Source organism: Xenia sp. Carnegie-2017, unplaced genomic scaffold, assembly GCF_021976095.1.
Source record: "Xenia sp. Carnegie-2017 unplaced genomic scaffold, XeniaSp_v1 HiC_scaffold_23, whole genome shotgun sequence".
NCBI classification, from domain to species: Eukaryota; Metazoa; Cnidaria; class Anthozoa; order Malacalcyonacea; family Xeniidae; genus Xenia; species Xenia sp. Carnegie-2017.
This window is the reverse complement of record NW_025813486.1, coordinates 14,990,612-15,018,018: the sequence shown is the minus strand read 5'-3', so window position 1 is coordinate 15,018,018 and position 27,407 is coordinate 14,990,612. Positions and strand designations below refer to the sequence as shown.

Below are 27,407 nucleotides of genomic sequence, written 5' to 3'. Positions count from 1 at the left end.
CCCAACAAAAAGCAAGACGCCTTAACAAAAAAGTTACCTCACTGACGTCAGTTATAAAGCGCTCAAAGAAAAGAATCTGATTTCCTCGTCTTGCGAAGAAATGCTGGAAAGAAATATTACTGGTGTTCCAACAGAACTATGCAAAAAAAATGATGTCAAAGACGCGCTAAGGATGCATGTACTCACCAGAACTGCATTCATTTGCATTAACTCTTCCAGTTTTATTCGTCAAAAGCTTACAATTTTGTGCGCAAAACATTCAATTTAGCTTTACCTCATTCAATAGAAATTCGTAAATGGTATACGAAGGTCCCTGGTGAAGCAGGATTTACATTGCCATCATTTGAAGCACTTGCCTTGAAAGTAACAAATAAAGAGAAGTTAGAGTGGTTCCTTAATGATCGATAAAATGGCTATTAGAAAACATGTATCATGGGATGGCAAGAAATTTCGTGTTTATTTTGATCTCGCAAACGACGATGAAGCTGATGATTCTTCTCCCGTTGCTAAGGACCCTCTAGTTTTCATGGTAGTTTGCTTGAAACAAACGTGGAAAGTTCCAGTTGCCAACTTTTTTATCGATGGACTGAGCGGTCAAGAGTGCGCAAATTTGGTTGAACTGTGCATCAAGAAACTTCACAATATCGGTGTTGATTTGATTTTTTTGTATGTGGTGGGCCATCCTGCCATTTCCCTATGTTCCAAGCTCTTGGAGCAGTATTGGAGCAAGACACCACCTAAACTACATCCATATTTCATCCATCCTTCACATGAAAACAGGATAGTTTATATGCTCCTTGATATTTGCGACATGATCAAGCTCGTTAGGAACACGCTGGGAGATAGCAAAATATTAGTTGATGGTGATGGTCAAAAAATATGTTGGGACTATATTACAGAATTACAAAAGCTCCAAAATAACAAAGGCTTGAAACTTGGAAACAAGTTAAAGAAAGCACATATAAAATGGTGGCAGCAGAAAATGAAAGTAAATATGGCTTCCCAAACAAAAATTTCCATGTTTCTGATGCAATAGAATACTGCACAAACACTCTTAAGGATCAGAAGCCACTGTTTACTTTATTCGCATCATAGATCACCTGTTCGACATTCTTAACTCTCAAAACCCGTGTGCCAAAGCTTATAAGGCTGCTCTTCGAAAAAGCAACAAAGAAATTTGAGAGGCATTTTCAGCAAAAGCTTATAACTACATTATAAATTTGCAAGATGTATCTGGTAATCTGCTGTACAACACTCGCCGAAAGACAGGATTTGTGGGACTCTTGGTGGCAATAAAAAACATTTTTCTCTGACAAATTTTTCTGACCTAGTTGAAAGAAAAAATACACCAAAGAAATATATACTTACATACAAGTTCAGCCAAGATCACTTAGAACTATTTCTTGGTGCAATTTGATCAGCAGGAGGATTTAACAATAACCCAGCTGCTCAACAGTTTAAAGCTTCCTACAAAAGATTACTTTTACAAAGCAGAATTGAAGGTAGAAATGAAAACTGCAAAAAACAAGATAAAACAAGGTGAGACATTCTCGAGATTATTACTGATTCAGATAATAGAATTGACAAAATGATAAATAAAAATGATGTTGCACTCATTAGGAAATACGATCTGGAAGAAGTGTTTCTGAGTCAACAAGAAGAAAACTTCTCTAATGTGTCTAACATTCCTGTTGTCTCTTTGTTGTGAAGATGTTTACAAGAAAAATTTCCTGTTCTATTTGCTGTTGAGCACTTGGTTCAAGTCATCAACCTGCAGAATCTGATTTCCTGTTATCAAAAGATAAAGTTGGTTTGATAAAACCAACAAAAAATGTCATTGACATATGAATTGAAACTGAAAAATATTTTCAGCGAATGCTGTCTTCATCAGATGGGCATCTACCACAAAGCAGAGACTTTGTTAGTGTTTTGTTGCGCGTATGGCTGCAATAATCGTTCATTTGATGAATACAAAATGTGCCACATACCGTCAGGGTCGAGAAACAACGAAAAATGAAAGAAATGGCTTTGTTCAATAAAAAGAGAGAATTTTAACCCGACGTCGGCGAGAGTTTGCGAGGCAATTATATTCTTGTTGTTCTTTAGATATTTAACATGACAATGACAATGTAAGTTTTAAAATTTTTAATAAAGATTTACAACAAATTTGCATTTGTGTGTTAGCAATGTGTGATAGTTCGCTATGGCTCCCTAAGGCTCACTTCAAAGCGAATCAATTCAAGCGAAAAATCCCAGGGAAACTTCTACAAAATGCGGTACCAACTCTGTTCACGCATTGAATGCCTGTGCTTCGAGGAAAGACGCAGGCTAAACGAGAAATAAAAGTGTACACTGGTCATCTACCGTTTTGGCATCTTCAGTACATTATAAATTATTGACCAGTGAAAAAAATGTAAACATGTTTACCTTCATGTTCATATAGTGTCACCACGACTTGTTGCTGGTAGCCAAGGTGATTATGATCATGACTCATGACTCATGAGAGTGATAATGATCATGTACACTCTACAACGACTGTGACTGAGTTAGACTTGAACAATCCTCAAAGTAAAACAAATAGTCAACGTCACACAAAGCTGCGAGAGACACTGGAAATTTTAAAGAAAGAGCTGAAAAAAGTAAAAGAAAATCGTAACAACCTAGCGAACAACATATCTGGTTTATTTAATGAAGACCAAAAACCCTACCGTTCCAAGAAGCCTGGTTGTGGAAAAGATCAAGCAATACCATCTTTAAATTGATGAACTATAACAATGAAATTTTTCACTTATTAAGTATAAGCCTAAAATTTACATTTGATTTTTCATTTTTAGTTTGATGGTCAAATAACACATTTGAAAGTGCTATAAAAATAAGATATTCATGTGGAGCAACTGGATACAGCACATTACTTGGGGTGAATTATTTATTACTTTCTATAGGAACACTTAATTGACGAATGGAGCACATCGACTTTTCCTCGGGTCTTACATATGAGGTTTTCGCAGCATTGCAATTGAAGGTAAACATACAAACTAATAGAAAACACAAAATCATTACTGTTGTGTTTTGACTTTCTAAAGTAGCTACGTAAGAATACTTACATATTGTATATTGAAGGTTAATTTGCATTGAAAGGCTTCCTCCATGGGAAAACAAGAAAGAGACTGTGTTCTTTTGCTTGACGAAATGGCAATCATTCCATCGTATGATTTTGACACAAGAAATGAGTCAGTCATCGGCCATTGCACTAACTCTGGCAGCAATGAAAAAGACATGCAAAACACAATGGCAACACGTGCCATGGTTTTCATGTTATGTGGTTTGACAAGATGGAAACAGGTTGTTGCCTACTTCTTCACAGGAAATTCGTTCTCAGCTAAAGAAGTGAAAGATATTATCATTAAGATAATTCAAAAAGCAAGTCAATGCAATTTAACAGTTTTTAATATTACTATGGACATGGGAGGAGGCAACCAGGCGGCTCTTCGGGAATTTGAGATCTATTGCAAAGTAAAAAGAGGAAATGATGAAAATAGGTGGAAATAGTCAATACTTTTCAGCATCCTGTTATTGAGGGACAGAGACTTACATTTATGCGTGATGTTCCACATGTTTTGAAGAATATCCGGAATCATCTGGCTCGAGGACAAACACTTTTCATCCCACAATATGCGATTTGCTGAGTGCAAATTACCTACAAATACAGTCACGATAAATTACATCATAGAGCTGGTTAAGCATGATTCTTTGCATATAAACTAAAAATTGCAACACACCTGAATGTAAAATGCTGTGATCCTAGGCATTTTGAAAAAATCAAATTTTTTCTGGCAATGCCTCACGATTTGTCGCAATGCGGGAATTAGTTAATCGCAAATGCAATAATACCAACTCCAAAGTACCAAGAAGCATCAATTAAGTTTAATAAAAACTGTCACAAGTTATCAAAAAATAGAAAAACTGTTAAACTATTCCGATTATGAACTAATATTACTCCAGAACATCACCAAATCGTTTCGTTTTAGTCAAACTTCACCAAATTGTTACAGTTTTAGTTTGCAAGTAGGAACCAAATGGCAGCCCAAACCCCAGACCGTTTGTCCCAACTCTTATGCTATGGAGGGCTCTGTTCACTAGCGACTTAATCGAGGAATACACATTTACCATTGAGTTGTATAAGTAACTGGAGGGGGCGTGTCATCCAAATTACTATAAATTATAAACGCGCGGCCCGTTGCAAAAAATATGGATTCCGTCATATGAAATGTGGCAAATTTTGGTAGTCAAAGTCAGCGGAAAGACGCGGGCTTGCAAAATAAAAACTTTTTCGACCCTCCGGATTTGACAACCACATACATGTGATCTTATTTGCGATTATATTTGCGAAAAAACTTTCATTTTTCTTAACTTTTTTTATCGTTACAAACACGCCATGAACTTGTGTGGTAAATGGATGCGGAAATAGTACTAGAAATGGAAACTTTTCATGGCACCTGTAGGTAAAATATATCGTTTTAACGTTCAGTTTGCACAGTACTTTGTCTTCACAATTGTTTGTGTTTACAATTGTTGTTGTCTTGTTGGCTGTTTTATAATACATTTTTTGTTTGATGTATTTAACGAGCAATCATTGTTTTGTATTTTATTCGTCTAAACGTTTTCACTTTTTATAGCTTTCCAGACGTAGTAAAGCATCCAGCACTGTATAAGATGTGGGTACATAGCATAAGGCAAAAGTCTCCCTCTGCAAAGGCCTTACTCCTAAAAGCTGGAGCAGAATTTCTTCAGCACATTTTTTCTGAAAGATGGTAAAGGTTTGTTGTTTGATAATGCTAGTTGTATAGAAATGCCACTCATTTCTGTAAATGAGGTATGTATTAGTGAGCCATTTTAAGTAAAGAAGTTAAATTTGAAGAAAGCTTGATATCCATGCCAGATTCTAGCATCAAAGAAAATCATATTATAACTCACGATGATAAGACTATCAAAAATTATCATAGTCAGGTGATCGAATTTAATTATTTATTGCATCTTCATACCTACAGTTGCAAATCTCCTGGCAGACTGAAGCGTCAGCTTGAGTAGGTGATTGAGAAAGTTGAGTCACTTAAGAAAAAACTGAAAATAAGTAGGGTGCAAAATGGTAGTTTGCAAATGAAAGTTAATGAAATATCTTATGTTGTTTTAGTTTAACAGAGGAAGGTCTGTTAATGCCGATCAAGCTGAAATTCTTAATAATACCCTTTGAGAAGTGTCAAGGGATATATTAAGTAGGCTAACATATGAAGATAGAAGACCTACTGTGCTAAGATCATTAGCTCTTTCATTAAAGTTTTATTCTAAAAAAGCATATGATTATGTACGTGAAAAGTTTAATTTAGCCTTGCCTCATCCAACAACAATACGCAGTTGGTATAATCACATAGATGGTGATCCAGGATTCGTCCGGGATGCATCTGTTGCAATGAAATTGAAGGCTAAAGAAGCCAAAAAGAAAGTTAATGTGCCCGAATTTTAAATAAAATGGCAATTCGTAAACATGTGGAGTTTGACGGAGACAAACGCCTGTATTGTAAAAGGTCACTCACACTCACACTTATGTGCAACTGTAGTAAGATGCACTCTAGTATGGCTGAAATGTGAGCGAGAGTGGAGTATGAGTGTGAGAAGCCACTCAATGCAGAAACACTCACACTTTAAAATATTTGGCATATTTGTATTCAAAGAAATCATTCAACTGTCACTTGCTGCAGTGGGCGTGTCGTGTTGAATATTGAAGAGATGTAACATCGATATTAGATTCATTCTTTTCCAGTGGAAAGCGGGATGCTTTCACTGAGGGGCAATGATGTATTGTCTAACATTAACACCAGATTATGTTACTGATATTTAGTATGGAATTCGAGCTTTGTCCATATGAACTGTTCAACATGCTTTCAAACGAAAATAAGCAGGAAGATTCAGTTGATTAATCCATGAAACGTTTCACATTTTAACTCTGCTATACTGGTCACAAGCCCGGGACTTGTAGCGTAAAGGCTCTCTGCTTTTGAGTAGGCTTGTCTTGTTTACAAGGACATTTCGTAAATAAGAAGCTATTGTGAGTCTCTTAATCAACAAAATGAAATTATCTCTTAACGTCCAAGGAAACTCCATTGTCCTTCAGTTGCTTTAATCTAATTTTGTCCGTCCTCATGTCTGTATACTTTGTGATTGTTTATGTTTTTGTTTCTTTCGTGTTTCTACTTATCCCACGTCATACCATCTTATCCCATATTCACTTTCGCGTTTTCATCCCACCATGTAATTCAATATTATGTAAATAGTCTATACTTGTAATGTAATACTGTCTGATGATGTCTTGAGAGTCAAGACGAAACGTTACGCTTCTAAATAAATATTTCCTTTTTATACGTTATTTTTGTATTAAATGGCTCTTTTAAAAGCATTAATATTTATATTAAGAATTCGCTTCCCACCCTGTCTATCCCTGGTCACAATTATGAAGAAACGTTATGATAATAAAAGGAATGACTTCAAAACTATAGAACAAAAAACACTATGTGAGAAGCTGTATCAGAAGAGTTTAATTCTCAGTCAGAAGTGACGAGGAGAGATTCCAGGCAACTGAAAAGTGTTGGAAAAATATCAAACCCTGTGCTAAGGAACAACTTGCAAAAGAGAACAGAGAAAGTAAATTAACTGATGGATGTCTTGCATTATCCCAACAAGGCGACGAAGCTGCAGCTGTTTCATCAATCCTTCCAACTCAAATTGACAGCTTGAATAACCCTTTTAATTACGATAACTGTGATATGGGAAATACAATTCCAGTGTATTTTCGGTTATTTGTAATGCAATAGCTGTATCAAATATATTCACTATCGTGAAAAAATAAGTGCTAAATCATACTACACCGCCTACGTCATATGTTCTTTGTTTGAGTCAAAATTATTGTATAGAAGTGGACTATGGTGAAACTGAATTATTGACAACAACTACAGTCAATAGGCCAAACAAACACGAATTGCAGTCATCGAATGTGCCTTATCCTCGCCATATAGCAGACCCAAGTCACTAGTATCACACGCACCAGCACAGTGCTTAGCAATGCAAACCCAACAGCATGAAGCGGAAACGGAGCTAATGGGCATTAAGAAAAATAATACAATAAAACAACACAAGAGGAAAATGGAAGTGCTAGATGCGGAACTGGAGGTATTGGAAAACAATAACCAAGCTCACAAACAACCAGCAGTAGAAACAACCCAGACCCACACACTCTGGGAAGCTGAACTAACCAAATTAATAACTTCTTTTCAAAGACATGTATAATGAACAAACAGTGCATTTTATTTGGCTAGGATGTTCTTGTCAACTTAACGGTTGTAAATGCAACCATAAATATATTTGTGTCGTTAAATAGAAATATTTATGTGAAATGTTACACTATCAGCTTTTGGCGAATAGCATGGGCCAAAACTCGTTCACCAGCATGAACTTCATTCACGTCTTCCTCCGCAACAGGCAAATCTTCAGCTTTATCTATGGGGCATTTCGGCTTCTTATAAAGTTGAAAAACACAGCTATAATGACAATGATAGTTAAATTCGTTTGCAGGTTTGTGCAAATGGTCATTGACAAGCACGGAACAATCTCCTCCCTACGCCAAACATTCTCCCAACGGTATTTCAAAAACGTCTTTGAGCCACATTATAGTTGCGTTGTGGGAGGGTCTGGGGATTACGAATCGGTGTAAAGATGTGTTGGCGGCATGGATAACCACTGTCACCAAGCAGCATTCCTGTAATATCACCACGTTCGAAGTGTGCACAAATTTTACTGTTATCAGAAGTCATTGCGCCGTGGACGCTGCCCAGTCACCGTGCAACTTTATTTAACATTTCTATATTTGGTACAGTAACAGCTTGAACGTTTATTGAAAAATATCCTTTTTGATTTTGAAAGAGCTCAGCATTCTCACCCCCTGGACATTGTATTTTGATATGTGTGCAATCGATTGCACCCAAAAACACTGGGAAATCCACAAATTCTCCAGAAATCCCGTTTGAGCTGAAATCCCGCTGTAGCTTGTCTCCAACATTAAATGTAACATAAACAATCTTTAAGCATGCAATTGCCTCCGACACACGTTTTATTATCCGGTTTGCTGAAGGATGTGAAATTTCATACTGGTCTCTGCATGCAAGGTAAAATGTTCCGTGGCGTAAAACCGTAGCGTTACAAACAGTTGAATATCCACTGGAATTGGCTTTCCCCTGTCGTTTTCTGTAAATAAATGTGGCCTTATTATTTCTAGTAACAAGTGAAATGCTGCCTTAGTCAATCGGTATCTGTAGTAGTTAACTAATATATATATATATATATATATATATAATGAACTAAAATAAAATGGACAATTGTTTGCTGTCGCTACTCGGAGTTTCACGCCGTGGGGCGATCTTCAGGCAACTGACAGATAATATTTTATTTGCTGACTATATACATCGACTAAAAGGTGTTAAGTTACATGACGGCATGCACTAAACATATCGGAACGTTTATTTAAAATGTTCTTTTTACGTCTTTTCAGGATAAGTAGCCTTTCTTCAATGCAAAGACGGCAGGTTCTTTGGTTTTTGTTCGGAGGTGGAAGTTGTTTGATGAAGTCCCATTTAATGTTGTAGTTACGTTTGTTTTCTTTCAGTGTCCACGTGTATTTAGAAAGTTCTGTCTCGTCGCGGTATTTAATGTTCGTAATTGATTTAATGTGGTTTCGATATCGTGTCTTAAAAGCGCATGCAGTAACACCTATATAAGTTTTTGCTTCGTTGTTGTCAGTCGTTCTCACGTCGGCTTTGTAAATCACGTTGGGTTTCAGGCAATTGCCGTTTGTCGGGCATAGGCGTTTCTGTCTGCAGTTACATTTCTTTGGGGGGTTGTTCTTGTTCTGGGTTGTTTCTGGGTTAAGTCTTTTTAAAATAGTCCTGTTCTGTCTGGTTATGAAAGTTTTCTTGGAGAGTATAGTATTTGGTGGGAAATGTTTGTCGATAAGTTGTAGGAAGTCATGGGCGATGTGTGTTTTTACGTTTTTGCTGTATGGTGGGTTAAACCAAGTGACGTTACGTTTTCTGTTGCACATAGTGTTTACATTGATGTTTGATGGATTAAAGGTGAGTTGGGTGGGGAAGTTGCTTTGTTTAAGAGCTTGGTTGTAAATTGGTGCGGCATTTTCGAAGGTCTCTTTGCTAGATGAGAGTGTGTTGATTCGGTTGTTGATGGATGTGGGTAGTTGGCGTAATTACTGATGGTGGGTGGTTGGACGATCTGTGAATGTAGAGGGGCTCGTGGTTGGGTTTTCTATATGGTTGGTAGGTGTCGTTGCTAAGGTCAAAGGTTACGTCAAGTTTGTGCGTTCATGGTTTGTCATTGCTGTGATTTTTAGTCCAAGCTCGTCAAATAGGTGTGAGAGGGTTTTTCTTTCTTTGTCGCAGAGTCTTCCAGATTTGGTATTTATGACTGCAAGGCCATCGTCACGGTATAAGCCGACGTTGCTTCCGTACCGCTGCTGTAGTTGGTCGAGTAAGAATAGCCCTACAAGCTCGCAAACTTCCGCTCCATCATAGCTGCCCATGGTTACATCAAACGTGTTGGTAGCGTTGCGTTTGGACCACTAATGTAACACTACGTGCAACAGAAAACGTAACGTCACTTGGTTTAACCCACCATACAGCAAAAACGTAAAAGACACATCGCCCACGACTTCCTACAACTTATCGACAAACATTTCCCACCAAATACTATACTCTCCAAGAAAACTTTCATAACCAGACACAACAAGACTATTTTAAAAAGACTTAACCCATAAACTACCCAGAACAAGAACAACTCCCCAAAGAAATGTAACTGCAGACAGAAACACCTATGCCCGACAAATGGCAATGGCCTGAAACCCAACGTGATTTACAAAGCCAATGTGACAACGACTGACAACAACGAAACAAAAACTTATAAAAGTGTTACTGCATGCGCTTTTAAGACACGATATCGAAACCACACGAAATCAATTACGAACATTAAATACCGCAACGAGACAGAACTTTCTAAATATACGTGGACACTGAAAGAAAACAAACGTAATTACAACATTAAATGGGACTTCATCAAACAACTTCCACCTCCGAACAAAAACCAAAAAACCTGCCGTCTTTGCCTTGAAGAAAGGCTACTTATCCTGAAAGGACGTAAAAAGAACATTTTAAATAAACGTTCCGATATGTTTAGTGCATGCCGTCATGTAACTTAACACCTTTTAGTCGATGTATATAGTCAGCAAATAAAATATTATCTGTCAGTTGCCTGAAGATCGCCCTACGGCGTGAAACTCCGAGTAGCAACAGCAAACAATTGTCCATTTTATTTTAGTTCATTTTTATCTTACGCTCTTCTAATATATAGAATATTGAGCGCTCTTTTATCCAGGATTATTATCCGTAATATATATATATATATAAATATATATATATAAGTTTGAAAATTTGTAATCCAGGCATTGAATATATAAAAGATAAAAGTTTCTCCGGATTTTGAATGATTTTTATTGAGCTTTCGACTCGTTGCTTCGAGCCTTCATCAGAATGAAAAATATTTATTTACACGTGCTTTTAGCTTGGAGACGTTTAGAGCGTCTAATTGGATGAGAGGGTGGATTAATGTGATTGGATGGGGTGAAATGCGTTGCCATGGGTTTTGGTGTATTGTTAATATGATTGGTGGTGTTAATAATATTAGAGTGTAGTGTTTTAGTTTTGGTGTTGTTTGTAGTTTTTTTGTCCTTTTTCTTTAGTTGTGAGTATATGATAGGTATGTCGATATGTCTGTTTATTGTGTCGTTGTCTTCACTGTACCAAGCTTCTTTAAATTCGCGTGCGTGTTTAGTCAGTGCGCGTCCGAGTACTTTAGTTTCTGTCCAGTCGAATGTGTGGTTGTTTCCGTGGGTATGTTCTGCCGGTAGTGAGTTCGGATCTCGTCGTTTTATGGCGTTTTTGTGTTCTGTGAGTCTTGTTTCAATTTTCTTAGATGTTTGTCCTATGTATTGCTTTGAACAGTCTTTACATGGTATCATGTAGATCGCGTCAGTTGTATCATGAATTGTTGTTTTGTCTTTATGTTTGGTGAAACATGATTTGAGTTTTGTGTAGGTTTGTGGGCGACGTTAATATTAAATGGTCGAAGAAGTCTGGCAGTCATTTCTGATGTTCCGTTTATGTATGGTAATGTGACGATTTTTACTGTTTCGTCCGGTTTTTTGTTGCTTTTGTCGGTTTGTGTTTTGTTTTGTATTTTGTATATAGTTTTGTTTATGAAGTTTCTAGGGTAGTTGTTTTTAATAAATGTGGAGTATAAGTAGTTGCGTTCTGTTTTTTTGGCTTCTTCCGTATTACAATGAGTGTTTATCCTGTTGAAAAGTGTTCGAATGCAGCTTATTTTGTGTTGTGTTGGATGATTGCTGTTGAAATCGAGTATTTGGTCTGTGTGGGTGGTTTTGCGGTATACTTGTGTGTTTAATGTACCGTCATCTGTTCTGGTTAGTAGGATGTCGAGGAAGGTAAGTTGTTTGTCGTGCTCTTCGTCTTTAGTAAAGGTAATGTTCTTTGTGGTATTGTTTATGGTGTGTAGAATTTGTTCAGTTTTGTCTTTCTTGACTATGGCAAAGATGTCGTCGACATATCTTTTCCATAGTCTGATGTTTGTGTTGTTTGTGACTGATTGTGTTTCGAGGTGTTGCATGTTTGTGTTGTTTGTGACTGATTGTGTTTCGAGGTGTTTCGACTGATTGTGTTTCAGGCACACCAATGGGATCACCACTATCCACCTTCCTCGCTTCTGCGAGGAAGGTGGATAGTGGTGATCCCATTGGTGTGCCTGAAATTTGTCTGTAGTATGTGTTTTGGAAGGTGAATTCAGTGGAGAGGCAAAGGTTGAGTAAGTCTAGGATGTCATTTTTGTCTACTTGTGTTGTAGCTTCCCAAGTTTTGTCGTTTGTGAGTAGTTCGTTTGTAATTTGTTTGGCAATGTCTAGTGGTATGGATGTGAAGAGTGATGTCACGTCGTAGGATATCATGATTTCGTCTGGTCGTAGTTTAATGTTTTCAATACTGGCGAGAAAAGTGGTGGCATTTCTGATGGTGTGAGGTGAATTTTTGACTAATGGATACAGAATGTTATAAAGATATTTTGAAAGTTCATACGTAGGTGATCCTGGAAGCGATACGATAGGTCGAAGTGGGTTATTTTCTTTGTGGATTTTTGGTAGTCCGTAGAATTTGGCGGTGGATGCGTCATTGGGTCGGATTCTTCTGTAGTCGTTTTCGTTTAGTTTCTTTTTGTCTTTTAGTTGTTTCAGTTTCTGGTTGATGCGGTTGGTGGTCGTTTTGCTGGGGTCTGTATGGAGAAGTTCGTAGGTGGTGGTGTCTTGTAGGAGGGTTTTGGCTTTGTCGATGTATTCTGATCTGTCCATGATAACTGTTTTGCGTCCTTTGTCAGCTCGTAATATGATTATTTGGTCGTCGTTTTGTAGGTTTTTAATTGCTCGTAGTTCTTCGTAGTTTAGGGTGACAGGTGGTTCGTGGCAGAGGTTATTTGTGATTTTGTGACGAATGTCTTCTTTCGTTTGGTCTGTTAAGTTGGTGTACTTTAAAGCGGATTCCAGGTCGGCAACGTAGTCAAGTTTGTTCGCGTCTTTAAAGTTGTAATTTAATCCTTTGTTTAAAATTTTAGTTTGCTGTTCGGTTAGTGGTTTGTTCGAGATGTTTGTGACAAATTCGTTTGTGTTGGGATGGAGTTGTTTGTAAGATTTGGATTCTTGTAATTTTCGATGAAGTTCGTGGTGTCGTTTTGTTCTATATGCGTATGTTGCTTTTTTGATGGCTTCATTAATGGATTTGGCGTCTGACTGTGTCGTGTATGTTGTTACGGTTTCTCGATGTTCTTGTAGTTTATGACGGTAGATTCGTAAGCGGTTGTGGGCATCTGATATGAGGCCATTTAACATACGGCGGCCATTTGATTGTGCAATTTGTTGGGCGTGAGTTGTTTTTAATGGTGGTCGATAGTTGATGCTGTTCGGTAGGATTCGTTGTTGTTTGCATTTGTGTAGGAAGTGAAGCTGCTCCAATGTTGATGACTCTTTACGTGCGAATAGTTCCCATTTTCTTGTTCTTCTGAGAATATCTATCCCATATGTCGATTTTATAAGTTTGAAAATTTGTAATCCAGGCATTGAATATATAAAAGATAAAAGTTTCTCCGGAAAATCGTCACATTACCATACATAAACGGAACATTAGAAATGACTGCCAGACCTCTTCGACCATTTAATATTAACGTCGCCCACAAACCTACACAAAAACTCAAATCATGTTTCACCAAACATAAAGACAAAACAACAATTCATGATACAACTGACGCGATCTACATGATACCATGTAAAGACTGTTCAAAGCAATACATAGGACAAACATCTAAGAAAATTGAAACAAGACTCACAGAACACAAAAACGCCATAAAACGACGAGATCCGAACTCACTACCGGCAGAACATACCCACGGAAACAACCACACATTCGACTGGACAGAAACTAAAGTACTCGGACGCGCACTGACTAAACACGCACGCGAATTTAAAGAAGCTTGGTACAGTGAAGACAACGACACAATAAACAGACATATCGACATACCCATCATATACTCACAACTAAAGAAAAAGGACAAAAAAACTACAAACAACACCAAAACTAAAACACTACACTCTAATATTATTAACACCACCAATCATATTAACAATACACCAAAACCCATGGCAACGCATTTCACCCCATCCAATCACATTAATCCACCCTCTCATCCAATTAGACGCTCTAAACGTCTCCAAGCTAAAAGCACGTGTAAATAAATATTTTTCATTCTGATGAAGGCTCGAAGCAACGAGTCGAAAGCTCAATAAAAATCATTCAAAATCCGGAGAAACTTTTATCTTTATATATATATATATATATAGTACGGATAATATTCATGGATAAAAGCGCGCTCAATATTCTATATATTAGAAGAGCGTAATATATATATATATACAAAGTGTATAACAATGTGTGTATACATAAAAGATATAACATATATATATATTTAAATCCCCTGAAGAGTGAGCAATCACGAAACAGGCTTGTCGGGATGAATCTGTAGTCCTGTGATTTTTCTCTACACCACTACACATATTTACGCTCTGCTCTCGGGCATCGAGCACTGTTTTATACGGAAAATCATAAATTATAAACTTCCTATATATATATATATATATTTGAAAATTGGTAACCCAGGCATATTATGATAATGATAAGGATTCTCTGGATTTGTTTTAAATTTTTATTAAGCTTTCAACTCGGTGCTTCGAGCCTTCGTCAGAATGTGACAATATATTATTTACAAAGATTTTGTAGGCGTTTGGAGCGTCTGATTGGTTGGTTAGTAGTTGAGTTGATATTATTGGATGGCATAAGATGCGTTGTCATGGTTTCGGGTGTATCGATTACGTTAATGAAATTCGAGTGTTTTATTTTAGTCGTTGTGTTATTAGTTTGTTGTTTTGGTTTTGTCTTTAGTTGTGAATAGATGATGGGGATGTCAATATGTCTGTTAATTGTGTTGTTGTCTTTGCTGTACCATGCCTCTTTGAATTCTCGTGCGTGTTTTGTCTGTGCGCGTCCAAGAAGTTGTGTTTTTGTCCAGTCAAATGTGTGGTTGGTATCGTAGGTATGTTCTGCTGGTAGTGATTTTGGGTCGCGTCGTTTGATGGCATTCTTGTGTTCAGTGAGTCTTGTTTCAATTTTCTTGGACGTTTGTCCTATGTACTGTTTGGGGCAATCTTTACATGGTATCATGTAGACCGCGTTGGTTGTGTCGAATGTCGTTGTTCGGTCTTTATGTTTAGTGAAGTATGATTTGAGTTTGTGTGTTGGTTTATGTGCGATGTTTATATTGAATGGTCGGAGTAGTCTTGATGTCATTTCTGATGTTCCGATTATATATGGTAATGTCACTATTTTTACTGGTTCGTCAGTATCTTCGTTAGGTTTTTCATTTTGTGGTTTGTTGTGTATTTTGTTTAATACTTTGTTGATAAAGTTTCGTGGGTAATTGTTGTTTATGAATGTAGAGTATAAGTAGTTGCGTTCATTCTTCTTGGCTTCTTCTGTATTGCAGTGTGTTTTAATCCTGTTAAAGAGAGTTCGTATGCAACTAATTTTGTGTTGTGTTGGGTGATTGCTATTAAAGGTGATTGCTACTAATTTTGTGTTGGGTGATTGCTATTAAAGGTGATTGCTAATAAAGGTGATTGCTACTAATGATTGCTACTAATTTTGTGTTGTGTTGGGTGATTGCAAGCTACAACACAACTAGACAAAAATGACATCCTAGACTTACTCAACCTTTGCCTCGCCACTGAATTCACCTTCCAAAACACATACTACAGACAAATTTCAGGCACACCAATGGGATCACCACTATCCACCTTCCTCGCAGAAGCTGTCATGCAACACCTCGAAACACAATCAGTCACAAACAACACAAACATCAAACTATGGAAAAGATATGTCGACGACATCTTTGCCATAGTCAAGAAAGACAAAACTGAACAAATCCTACACACCATAAACAATACCACAAAGAACATTACCTTTACTAAAGACGAAGAACACGACAAACAACTTACCTTCCTCGACATCCTACTAACGAGAACAGATGACGGTACACTAAACACACAAGTATACCGCAAAAACACACACACAGACCAAATACTCAACTTTAATAGCAATCACCCAACACAACACAAAATTAGTTGCATACGAACTCTCTTTAACAGGATTAAAACACACTGCAATACAGAAGAAGCCAAGAAGAATGAACGCAACTACTTATACTCTACATTCATAAACAACAATTACCCACGAAACTTTATCAACAAAGTATTAAACAAAATACACAACAAACCACAAAATGAAAAACCTAACGAAGATACTGACGAACCAGTAAAAATAGTGACATTACCATATATAATCGGAACATCAGAAATGACATCAAGACTACTCCGACCATTCAATATAAACATCGCACATAAACCAACACACAAACTCAAATCATACTTCACTAAACATAAAGACCGAACAACGACATTCGACACAACCAACGCGGTCTACATGATACCATGTAAAGATTGCCCCAAACAGTACATAGGACAAACGTCCAAGAAAATTGAAACAAGACTCACTGAACACAAGAATGCCATCAAACGACGCGACCCAAAATCACTACCAGCAGAACATACCTACGATACCAACCACACATTTGACTGGACAAAAACACAACTTCTTGGACGCGCACAGACAAAACACGCACGAGAATTCAAAGAGGCATGGTACAGCAAAGACAACAACACAATTAACAGACATATTGACATCCCCATCATCTATTCACAACTAAAGACAAAACCAAAACAACAAACTAATAACACAACGACTAAAATAAAACACTCGAATTTCATTAACGTAATCGATACACCCGAAACCATGACAACGCATCTTATGCCATCCAATAATATCAACTCAACTACTAACCAACCAATCAGACGCTCCAAACGCCTACAAAATCTTTGTAAATAATATATTGTCACATTCTGACGAAGGCTCGAAGCACCGAGTTGAAAGCTTAATAAAAATTTAAAACAAATCCAGAGAATCCTTATCATTATCATATATATATGTATAGGAAGTTTTGTTTATTTGAATCTCTGTAAGTACAGTGCTCGATGCTTAAGAGCAGAGCGTAAATATTGATAAGAAGAAAAAATTACACAAAAACTACAATTTTATCCCGACAAGCCTGTTTCGTGATTTCTCACTCTTCAGGGGATAATATTAAATGAGAAATCACGAAACAGGCTTGTCGGGATGAAATTGTAGTTTTTGTGTATTTTTCTCAACACCACTACACATATTCACGCTCTGCTCTTGAGCATCGAGCACTGTTTTATACGGAAAATCATAAATTATAAACTTCCTATATATATATATATATATTTGAAAATTGGTAACCCAGGCATATTATGATAATGATAAGGATTCTCTGGATTTGTTTTAAATTTTTATTAAGCTTTCAACTCGGTGCTTCGAGCCTTCGTCAGAATGTGACAATATATTATTTACAAAGATTTTGTAGGCGTTTGGAGCGTCTGATTGGTTGGTTAGTAGTTGAGTTGATATTATTGGATGGCATAAGATGCGTTGTCATGGTTTCGGGTGTATCGATTACGTTAATGAAATTCGAGTGTTTTATTTTAGTCGTTGTGTTATTAGTTTGTTGTTTTGGTTTTGTCTTTAGTTGTGAATAGATGATGGGGATGTCAATATGTCTGTTAATTGTGTTGTTGTCTTTGCTGTACCATGCCTCTTTGAATTCTCGTGCGTGTTTTGTCTGTGCGCGTCCAAGAAGTTGTGTTTTTGTCCAGTCAAATGTGTGGTTGGTATCGTAGGTATGTTCTGCTGGTAGTGATTTTGGGTCGCGTCGTTTGATGGCATTCTTGTGTTCAGTGAGTCTTGTTTCAATTTTCTTGGACGTTTGTCCTATGTACTGTTTGGGGCAATCTTTACATGGTATCATGTAGACCGCGTTGGTTGTGTCGAATGTCGTTGTTCGGTCTTTATGTTTAGTGAAGTATGATTTGAGTTTGTGTGTTGGTTTATGTGCGATGTTTATATTGAATGGTCGGAGTAGTCTTGATGTCATTTCTGATGTTCCGATTATATATGGTAATGTCACTATTTTTACTGGTTCGTCAGTATCTTCGTTAGGTTTTTCATTTTGTGGTTTGTTGTGTATTTTGTTTAATACTTTGTTGATAAAGTTTCGTGGGTAATTGTTGTTTATGAATGTAGAGTATAAGTAGTTGCGTTCATTCTTCTTGGCTTCTTCTGTATTGCAGTGTGTTTTAATCCTGTTAAAGAGAGTTCGTATGCAACTAATTTTGTGTTGTGTTGGGTGATTGCTATTAAAGTTGAGTATTTGGTCTGTGTGTGTGTTTTTGCGGTATACTTGTGTGTTTAGTGTACCGTCATCTGTTCTCGTTAGTAGGATGTCGAGGAAGGTAAGTTGTTTGTCGTGTTCTTCGTCTTTAGTAAAGGTAATGTTCTTTGTGGTATTGTTTATGGTGTGTAGGATTTGTTCAGTTTTGTCTTTCTTGACTATGGCAAAGATGTCGTCGACATATCTTTTCCATAGTTTGATGTTTGTGTTGTTTGTGACTGATTGTGTTTCGAGGTGTTGCATGACAGCTTCTGCGAGGAAGGTGGATAGTGGTGATCCCATTGGTGTGCCTGAAATTTGTCTGTAGTATGTGTTTTGGAAGGTGAATTCAGTGGCGAGGCAAAGGTTGAGTAAGTCTAGGATGTCATTTTTGTCTAGTTGTGTTGTAGCTTGCAATCACCCAACACAACACAAAATTAGTAGCAATCATTAGTAGCAATCACCTTTATTAGCAATCACCTTTAATAGCAATCACCCAACACAAAATTAGTAGCAATCACCTTTAATAGCAATCACCCAACACAACACAAAATTAGTTGCATACGAACTCTCTTTAACAGGATTAAAACACACTGCAATACAGAAGAAGCCAAGAAGAATGAACGCAACTACTTATACTCTACATTCATAAACAACAATTACCCACGAAACTTTATCAACAAAGTATTAAACAAAATACACAACAAACCACAAAATGAAAAACCTAACGAAGATACTGACGAACCAGTAAAAATAGTGACATTACCATATATAAACGGAACATCAGAAATGACATCAAGACTACTCCGACCATTCAATATAAACATCGCACATAAACCAACACACAAACTCAAATCATACTTCACTAAACATAAAGACCGAACAACGACATTCGACACAACCAACGCGGTCTACATGATACCATGTAAAGATTGCCCCAAACAGTACATAGGACAAACGTCCAAGAAAATTGAAACAAGACTCACTGAACACAAGAATGCCATCAAACGACGCGACCCAAAATCACTACCAGCAGAACATACCTACGATACCAACCACACATTTGACTGGACAAAAACACAACTTCTTGGACGCGCACAGACAAAACACGCACGAGAATTCAAAGAGGCATGGTACAGCAAAGACAACAACACAATTAACAGACATATTGACATCCCCATCATCTATTCACAACTAAAGACAAAACCAAAACAACAAACTAATAACACAACGACTAAAATAAAACACTCGAATTTCATTAACGTAATCGATACACCCGAAACCATGACAACGCATCTTATGCCATCCAATAATATCAACTCAACTACTAACCAACCAATCAGACGCTCCAAACGCCTACAAAATCTTTGTAAATAATATATTGTCACATTCTGACGAAGGCTCGAAGCACCGAGTTGAAAGCTTAATAAAAATTTAAAACAAATCCAGAGAATCCTTATCATTATCATATATATATGTATAGGAAGTTTTGTTTATTTGAATCTCTGTAAGTACAGTGCTCGATGCTTAAGAGCAGAGCGTAAATATTGATGAGAAAAAGAAAATACACAAAAACTACAATTTCATCCCGACAAGCCTGTTTCGTGATTTCTCATTTAATATTATCCCCTGAAGAGTGAGAAATCACGAAACAGGCTTGTCGGGATGAAATTGTAGTTTTGTGTATTTTCTCATCAATAAATATATATATATATTTATTTATTTATATATATATATATTTATATAGGAAGTTTTGTTTATTTGAATCTCACATGACGGCATGCACTAAACATATCGTAACTTAACACCTTTTAGTCGATGTATATAGTCAGCAAATAAAATATTATCTGTCAGTTGCCTGAAGATCGCCCTACGGCGTGAAACTCTGAGTAGCGACAGCAAACAATTGTCCATTTTATTTTATTTTAGTTCATTTTATATATATATATATATATATATATATAGGAAGTTTATAATTTATGATTTTCCGTATAAAACAGTGCTCGATGCTCAAGAGCAGAGCGTGAATATGTGTAGTGGTGTTGAGAAAAATACACAAAAACTACAATTTCATCCCGACAAGCCTGTTTCGTGATTGCTCACTCTTCAGGGGATTTATCCTTATCATTATCATATATATATATGATAATGATAAGGATTCTCTGGATTTTATTTTGAAATTTTTATTAAGCTTTCAACTCGGTGCTTCGAGCCTTCGTCTACGGTGGCCCACAGGTGTCACGGCACACACAAAACTTCTCACGGCACACACAAAACTTCTCACGGCACACACAAAATCTCACGGCACGCACAAAACTTCTCACGGCACACACAAAATCTCACGGCACAAGAGCAGTATTCGAAGAGACTGGGACTGATAAACATAAATGAAATATGGCGGAAAACGAAGGCGAAAGTTCTTCTGACGGCGGCAAAAATATCACTCTCAAAAAGGCTATTTCAAATACATGCGAATGTTTTCACGACCTCAAACATGGATGACTTAGATGCTGAGGAAAATGAAGAGTTTGACGATGAAGATATAATACGATACTATTTTTATAGAGATTTTACTTATGAAGAAATAAGAAGATTTTTACAGAAATACCACGACATAGAATTAAGCATTAGCACTTTAAAGAGAAGAATAAAGAAATATGGTCTAGGAAGAAGGCAAGTTGAATACGACGTCACTACTGTAAGAGAGTCAATACGAACTATTGTTGATGGTCATGGCAGTCTTCAGGGTTATAGGTCAGTTTGGCACACTCTACGACTTAATGGCATACAAGTACCTCGAGTAGCTGTTCAGGAGATTTTGCGTGAAATATGTCCCGAAGGAACTGAACGAAGACGAGCACATCGCTTGAAAAGAAGGGAATACCGAAATCCAGGCCCAAATTATGCTTGGCATTGTGACGGCTATGATAAAATGAAGCCTTTCGGATTTCCAATACATGGTTGCATTGATGGGTGGAGTAGAAAGATACTCTGCCTAAAAGTAACTAGATCCAACAACCACCCAGGTGATATAGCCAGTTTTTATTTAGATGCTGTCGAACATTTTGGTGGATGTCCTGTTGATCTGGTAACAGATTTAGGCACTGAAAATGGAATAATGGCAGCCATTCAATCATTTTTCCGGGATGATGCTGACAGCCATCGTTATGTCCCGTCTCCTAGAAATCAAAGAATCGAGTCGTGGTGGGGACTATTCAGAAAGTCGTGCTCATCTTGGTGGATAAACTATTTTAAAGATCTAGTGGATCAAAAGATAGTTGATCTCTCATCAGAGTTAGATATGGAGTGTCTTTGGTTTTGCTTTTCGGATGTGATACAAAAGGTTTTAGACGAAGTGAAAGAGCAATGGAACACCCATTATATCAGAAAATCACGTCATGATACTGTAAAAGGCAGACCTGACTCATTGTATTATTTACCTGAGCTATGTGATGGTGGCAATCACTTTTTACTGTCAGTTACTTCTACAGAAATTCATTATGCTCGATCGCACATAGTGGAAAGTGAAAAAGAAAACATATTCCAAGAATATTTCAACTACGTGTTACAATCTTGTGATCTCGACAAGTCAAGAGATTGGAAACAGGCAACTGAGCTTTACAATACTCTTCAGTACTATGCAAAGTAAATATACTTGCCGACATTCAATTTCAACAGACTTCATGTAGCTATAGGCAGGCACGAAGCTAGAACGTTAAGTGGGGAGGGGGGTGAATATTCAAATATTAAACTCTGCCCTGCTGATTTGTTTTGAAATTATAATCACTAACAAAGCAAATCAGCAAAGCAGAGCTAAATATATGAATATTCACCCCCCTCCCCACTTAACGTTCTACTTTAGCCACTAGCCATAAGACAAATTAATCTAATATATTTTGTTTATACAAAAAATGTAGGTAGTATATTCTGTAGGTAGCAATCACATTTATCTGCTAACGTAAAAATTAACAACGTGTATAGTAAATGTTTCCTCACAAACAAGCATTTGGTAAGTACATAATTTTGAAAGAAGTAAAATTAAAAGTTGCCATTGGGGTGAATCAAACAAAAAAGTAACCATTCCATAATAATCTGATAACACTGATAAGGTGTTACTGATTTAGAATGACAAGTTTCATTTTTTCCCAAAACTCTGACCCTTACAGTAGGCAATCATGAAAACGTGCTTGAAATCTTCACTTGTTTTCATATGCTCAACTGGTAATGTAATGTCTCTGCCACATGATCCTACGATTGGGAAACAGATTTTATGCATGGTATTACGTGCCATACAATCATGATCAAAATGAACTCCGATTCTTAACTTTTCTCCATTAATAGGGACATGTTTTTGTCCGGTGAGCCACCCCAGAACTCCTGATGGTGTTAGATCTGCAGACAGGGAAGTGATCCTTTCCATGTTGTCTTGCATGTTACCAAGACTATCTTCTCCATCATTCCATGTCAAATCTTCTATATAGCCTGTTATATTCTGGTCTTCCATACTCATTAACACATCTTGAAAGAAGTCAATCATTTCCTCTTCAATCACACGCCGCGAGCTTCCTTTTTCCGAATAATATGGCACGAAACATGATACTAAATAGTTAGCATCAGCTGGTTGTCCAGACCGTCCTTTGACAAAAAGCTGCTTGCACAAATCACGCTCAGCCTGCAATAAGGCCGAAACTCCATAGAGATCCAAACCTCTACGAAACTCGTTTAGATAGAGGAGACGTTTGCTGACGATGCTAACCATAACAGTACCAATGATATAATCAACATGCTCTTTATCGATCTTGCCAGTGTACTCGTGCTCCAAAATGACATCTTGCATCAAAGTCGGGTTATCTTTGATGCTTTTTATCAGTGTTTGCTCATGAGACGTTAAATGTTTTTCAGGAATAAGTGCATTCATGTTGAAATTTCCTAGAACAAGCATATCACAAACACAATCCTCTAGGAAACATGGCGGAGGACCTCCTTGGGCGATGCTAGTTGCAACAATTTGCCCACATGAATAAAATGTACCGTTGTGGACACTGAGCATTGAATTTTGGGGGCTTCCATCTGGAAAAACATTCTTTCCAATTTCGTTCATGATATTTGTAAAATATTCCTTTGCCATAGCTCCATTATCAATGCCCTCCTCTCCTGCAAAATGCACCATCACTCGGTTCTTAGGACTTTTTTTCTTTAAAAACATCACTGGTGAAAAAAAGATGTTTTGTAGCTAATTTACTGCATTCATGTCATTGAAAAGCACTGAATATACTTTAAATCAACTAAGTGCTCTGAAATTACTTTGGAATCAATGGAATGCTTTTGTATCTCGTGTATTTTCAGTTAACATTAGTCATTACTAGACTATCAGGCCATTGCGTATCCAATCCACTTATTTCGTCCTGTGATGGAAATATTTCATTAATATTTCAAACAATCATTGCGAAAAAGCCGCACGCATGGCTCCCAATCTGTCGTTCAAAACTTTCATGCTGACTACGCCACTGTTGACATATTTTTCAATTATATTGTTTGAAAAATTAGATATAACTTACCTATTCCACACTGTGTACAAAATTTGGCATTGCTTTTGTGCTCTGTACCACACATACAACAAAATCTCGCACTTTCAAAAGAACTTTCGCCTTCGTTTTCCGCCATATTTTATTTATGTTTATCAGTCCCAGTCTCTTTGAATACTGCTCTTGTGCCGTGAGAAGTTTTGTGCGCGTGCGGTGAGATTTTGTGTGCCGTGAGGAGTTTTGTGCGTGCTGTGAGATTTTGTGCGTGCCGTGAGAAGTTTTGTGTGTGCCGTGAGAAGTTTTGTGTGTGCCGTGAGATTTTGTTTGTGCCGTGACACCTGTGGGCCACCGTATTCGTCAGAATGTAAGAATATATTATTTACAAAGATTTTGTAGGCGTTTGGAGCGTCTGAGTGCTTGGTTAGTAGTTGAGTCGATATTATTGGATGGTATAAGATGCGTTGTCATGGTTTCGGGTGTAAGGAATTGCGTTAATGAAATTTGAGTGTTTTATTTTAGTCGTTGTGTTATTAGTTTGTTGTTTTGGTTTTGTCTTTAGTTGTGAATAGATGATGGGGATGTCAATATGTGTGTTTATTGTGTTGTTGTCTTTGCTGTATCATGCCTCTTTGAATTCTCGTGCGTGTTTTGTCTGTGCGCGTCCAAGAAGTTGTGTTTTTGTCCAGTCAAATGTGTGGTTGGTATCGTAGGTATGTTCTGCTGGTAGTGATTTTGGGTCGCGTCGTTTGATGGCATTCTTGTGTTCAGTGAGTCTTGTTTCAATTTTCTTGGATGTTTGTCCTATGTACTGTTTGGGGCAATCTTTACATGGTATCATGTAGACCGCGTTGGTTGTGTCAAATGTCGTTGTTCGGTCTTTATGTTTAGTGAAGTATGATTTGAGTTTGTGTGTTGGTTTATGTGCGATGTTTATTTTGAATGGTCGGAGTAGTCTTGATGTCATTTCTGATGTGCCGTTTATATATGGTAATGTCACTATTTTTACTGGTTCGTCTGTATCTTCGTTAGGTTTTTCAGTTTGTGGTTTGTTGTGTATTTTGTTTAATACTTTGTTGATAAAGTTTCGTGGGTAATTGTTGTTTATGAATGTAGAGTATAAGTAGTTGCGTTCATTCTTCTTGGCTTCTTCTGTATTGCAGTGTGTTTTAATCCTGTTAAAGAGAGTTCGTATGCAACTAATTTTGTGTTGTGTTGGGTGATTGCTATTGAAGTTGAGTATTTGGTCTGTGTGTGTATTTTTGCGGAATACTTGCGTGCTTAATGTGCCGTCATGTGATCTGGTAAGTAGAATATCTAGGAAGGTAAGTTGTTTGTTCTGTTCTTTGTCCATGGTGAAGGTTATGTTCTGTGTGGTGTTGTTTATTGTGTGTAGAATGTTTTCTGTTTTGTCTTTTTCGACGATAGCAAAGATATCGTCAAGAAATCTTCTCCATAGTCTGATGTGTGTGTTGTTGGTGATTGAATGCTTTTCAAGGTGTTGCATAACAGCTTCTGCAAGGAAGGTGGATAAAGGAGAACCCATTGGTGTTCCTGAGATTTGTCGGTAATATGAATTTTGGAAGGTGAATTCAGTGGAGAGGCAGAGCTCGAGCAGGTCGATGATATCGTCTTGGTCTAGTTCGGTTGTGATTTTCCATGAGTTGTTGTTAGCATATATATATATATATATGCATATCATCGCACGCTCATATTTTTTATTATAAATTGTATTATGTCTGAAAATAGTTAAAATACAATCTATAATAAAAAAAACCGGGGGGATCGTTTTTAAGGCAGTCAGCGTTTTTAAGCTTAAGGAAAAGGTGAGCTTGTGATGATATACATTTATATATTAAAATCAAATGTAATAAGAAAATAAGTTATTTGTAAAACAAGTATATTTAAAAAAAAGCATATTTACTACACAATACACAACATATCATTGTCTAAAGTCCAAAGTCCGATTACAGAGTAAAATTATATAAAGTACAAAGTCCAATTTTAAAATTATAGAAACTTTTTTATATAATCATCATCATCAATATCATATTCATTTCAATGATCATCATTATCAATATACCTCTAAGGAAAAAAATATGTTAAATATGTTAGTGTAACAAAATTAACAAATAAGAGTACTAAAATGTTCTTACCAATAAATCCAGATCAAATTATTCACAAATACCATTATTAGTTGGATGATTGTCAAGCATCATTGATTTATGTAAACAATAAAGAAAGCCAAGATGAAGAAAACAAAATAAGAAAAATTATTGTCCTTCACAATACCATACCATTTCAGATAACAAAAAAATGACTTCAATCTACTCTTCAACGACATCTTTAAAATGAGAAAATAGAATATCGCAAGTATTTATAGAAAAATATATAAATAGAGAAATTATTGTAAAAGTATGGAAAAAAATGAAAATAAATGTAAAAAATAGCAAAAAATTGAAAAAAGTAATTTTAAAAATGTAAAAAAATGAAAAAGAAATGCAAAAAAGTTGCAAAACAATTTTCATCAATAAAAATTAATAAATTGCATGTTTTTACAATTTAAAATGTTATATTTCAAAATTTTTATTAAAAGTACTGCCAAATGGTTTCGGTTATTCTAATATATTAAAGGACTGCTAAATGGTTTTGGTTTTTCTAATATATTAATTTCATGTCTATAATTTTAGCATGATGTACAAGGAAAGCAATAGCTATAAAATAGTTCTCTATATATTCCATTTATGTTAGCAAAGGACATTGACTTCAGCTTTTATGCCCTCTATTGGTTCTAAAATAAAAAATAACAAAGTTATAGTTTCATATAACTTTGTAATAATATGAAGTGTTTTTTTTATTTTTCCATTTTTTGAATTCTTTTTTTATTTTTTTTGGTCTTTTTTTTTCAATATGATTTATATGATTAATAATAAACTCATTAAAAGATAATCCACTTCAATATTTACAATTATTTGATAAGCTATATATATATATACATTTACTACAATTAAACTCAGTTAAAAAGTTATATATTTTATCCATTATATTCATATAAGTTTTTTTTAATAGTGTTTCTCTTGTTGCTTCTCCTAACTCTATTGATTTGAAATGGAACAAAATTTAAAATTAGCAGAAGCATATCTTTCTGAATGGGGAAAAATAACAGAAAAATAAAGAAAAATTTTTTTAAAAGATATGATTATCTGTAATGTGAAGTTGACACCTTCTATTCATAATTACAATTAGCTTGTGGAGTTATTTTTAAAGAATAAACAATTGTACAATTATTTAAGAAGCCTCGTATGGTATAGTGAAGAAAAAAAAGAAGAGGTGTTTTTTTCATTTACAGGGATGTAAGAACATCATAATAAGCTCTATGTTGACAATTTTGATTGAAGACTTCCTTCTTGATCACTACTTTAAAGTAAGTTTCATAAAAATACATTGCATATGAATGTACAGTTTACTGCTAAAAATTATAGCATATCAACCTGTCTTTTATGTTTAATTTATATGCCCGATTTCTATCTCGTTTAAAAGCTATATAAAAATCAGTACGAAATTGTTCAGCAATTACCGAAGTTACAATGCCAAAGAGCAAATTACTTACAAGAAAGGCCACATACAATCATCCAGAGGCCGCGGAACCGGGGTGGGCATTGGGGGAAGTGCCCCCCCCACTTTTTGCAACAGGGAAAAATGTGCCCTTTTTCTGGAATGAAAGTGCCCTTTTTCATGCTACGGAAATGCCCTTGTTTTAGGTAAAAT

The 27,407-nt window shown here is 36.3% G+C and overlaps 1 protein-coding gene across 1 annotated transcript; it reads left to right on the top strand.

The window, feature by feature from the left end:
- The first annotated feature begins 20,409 nt into the window (after positions 1-20,409).
- Positions 20,410-21,815, top strand: LOC124448569. The gene has a single exon (XM_046999535.1). It carries the CDS (start codon positions 20,612-20,614, stop codon positions 21,764-21,766), a length of 1,155 nt encoding a protein of 384 aa, XP_046855491.1. The 5' UTR covers positions 20,410-20,611; the 3' UTR covers positions 21,767-21,815.
- The last annotated feature ends 5,592 nt before the right edge of the window (positions 21,816-27,407 follow it).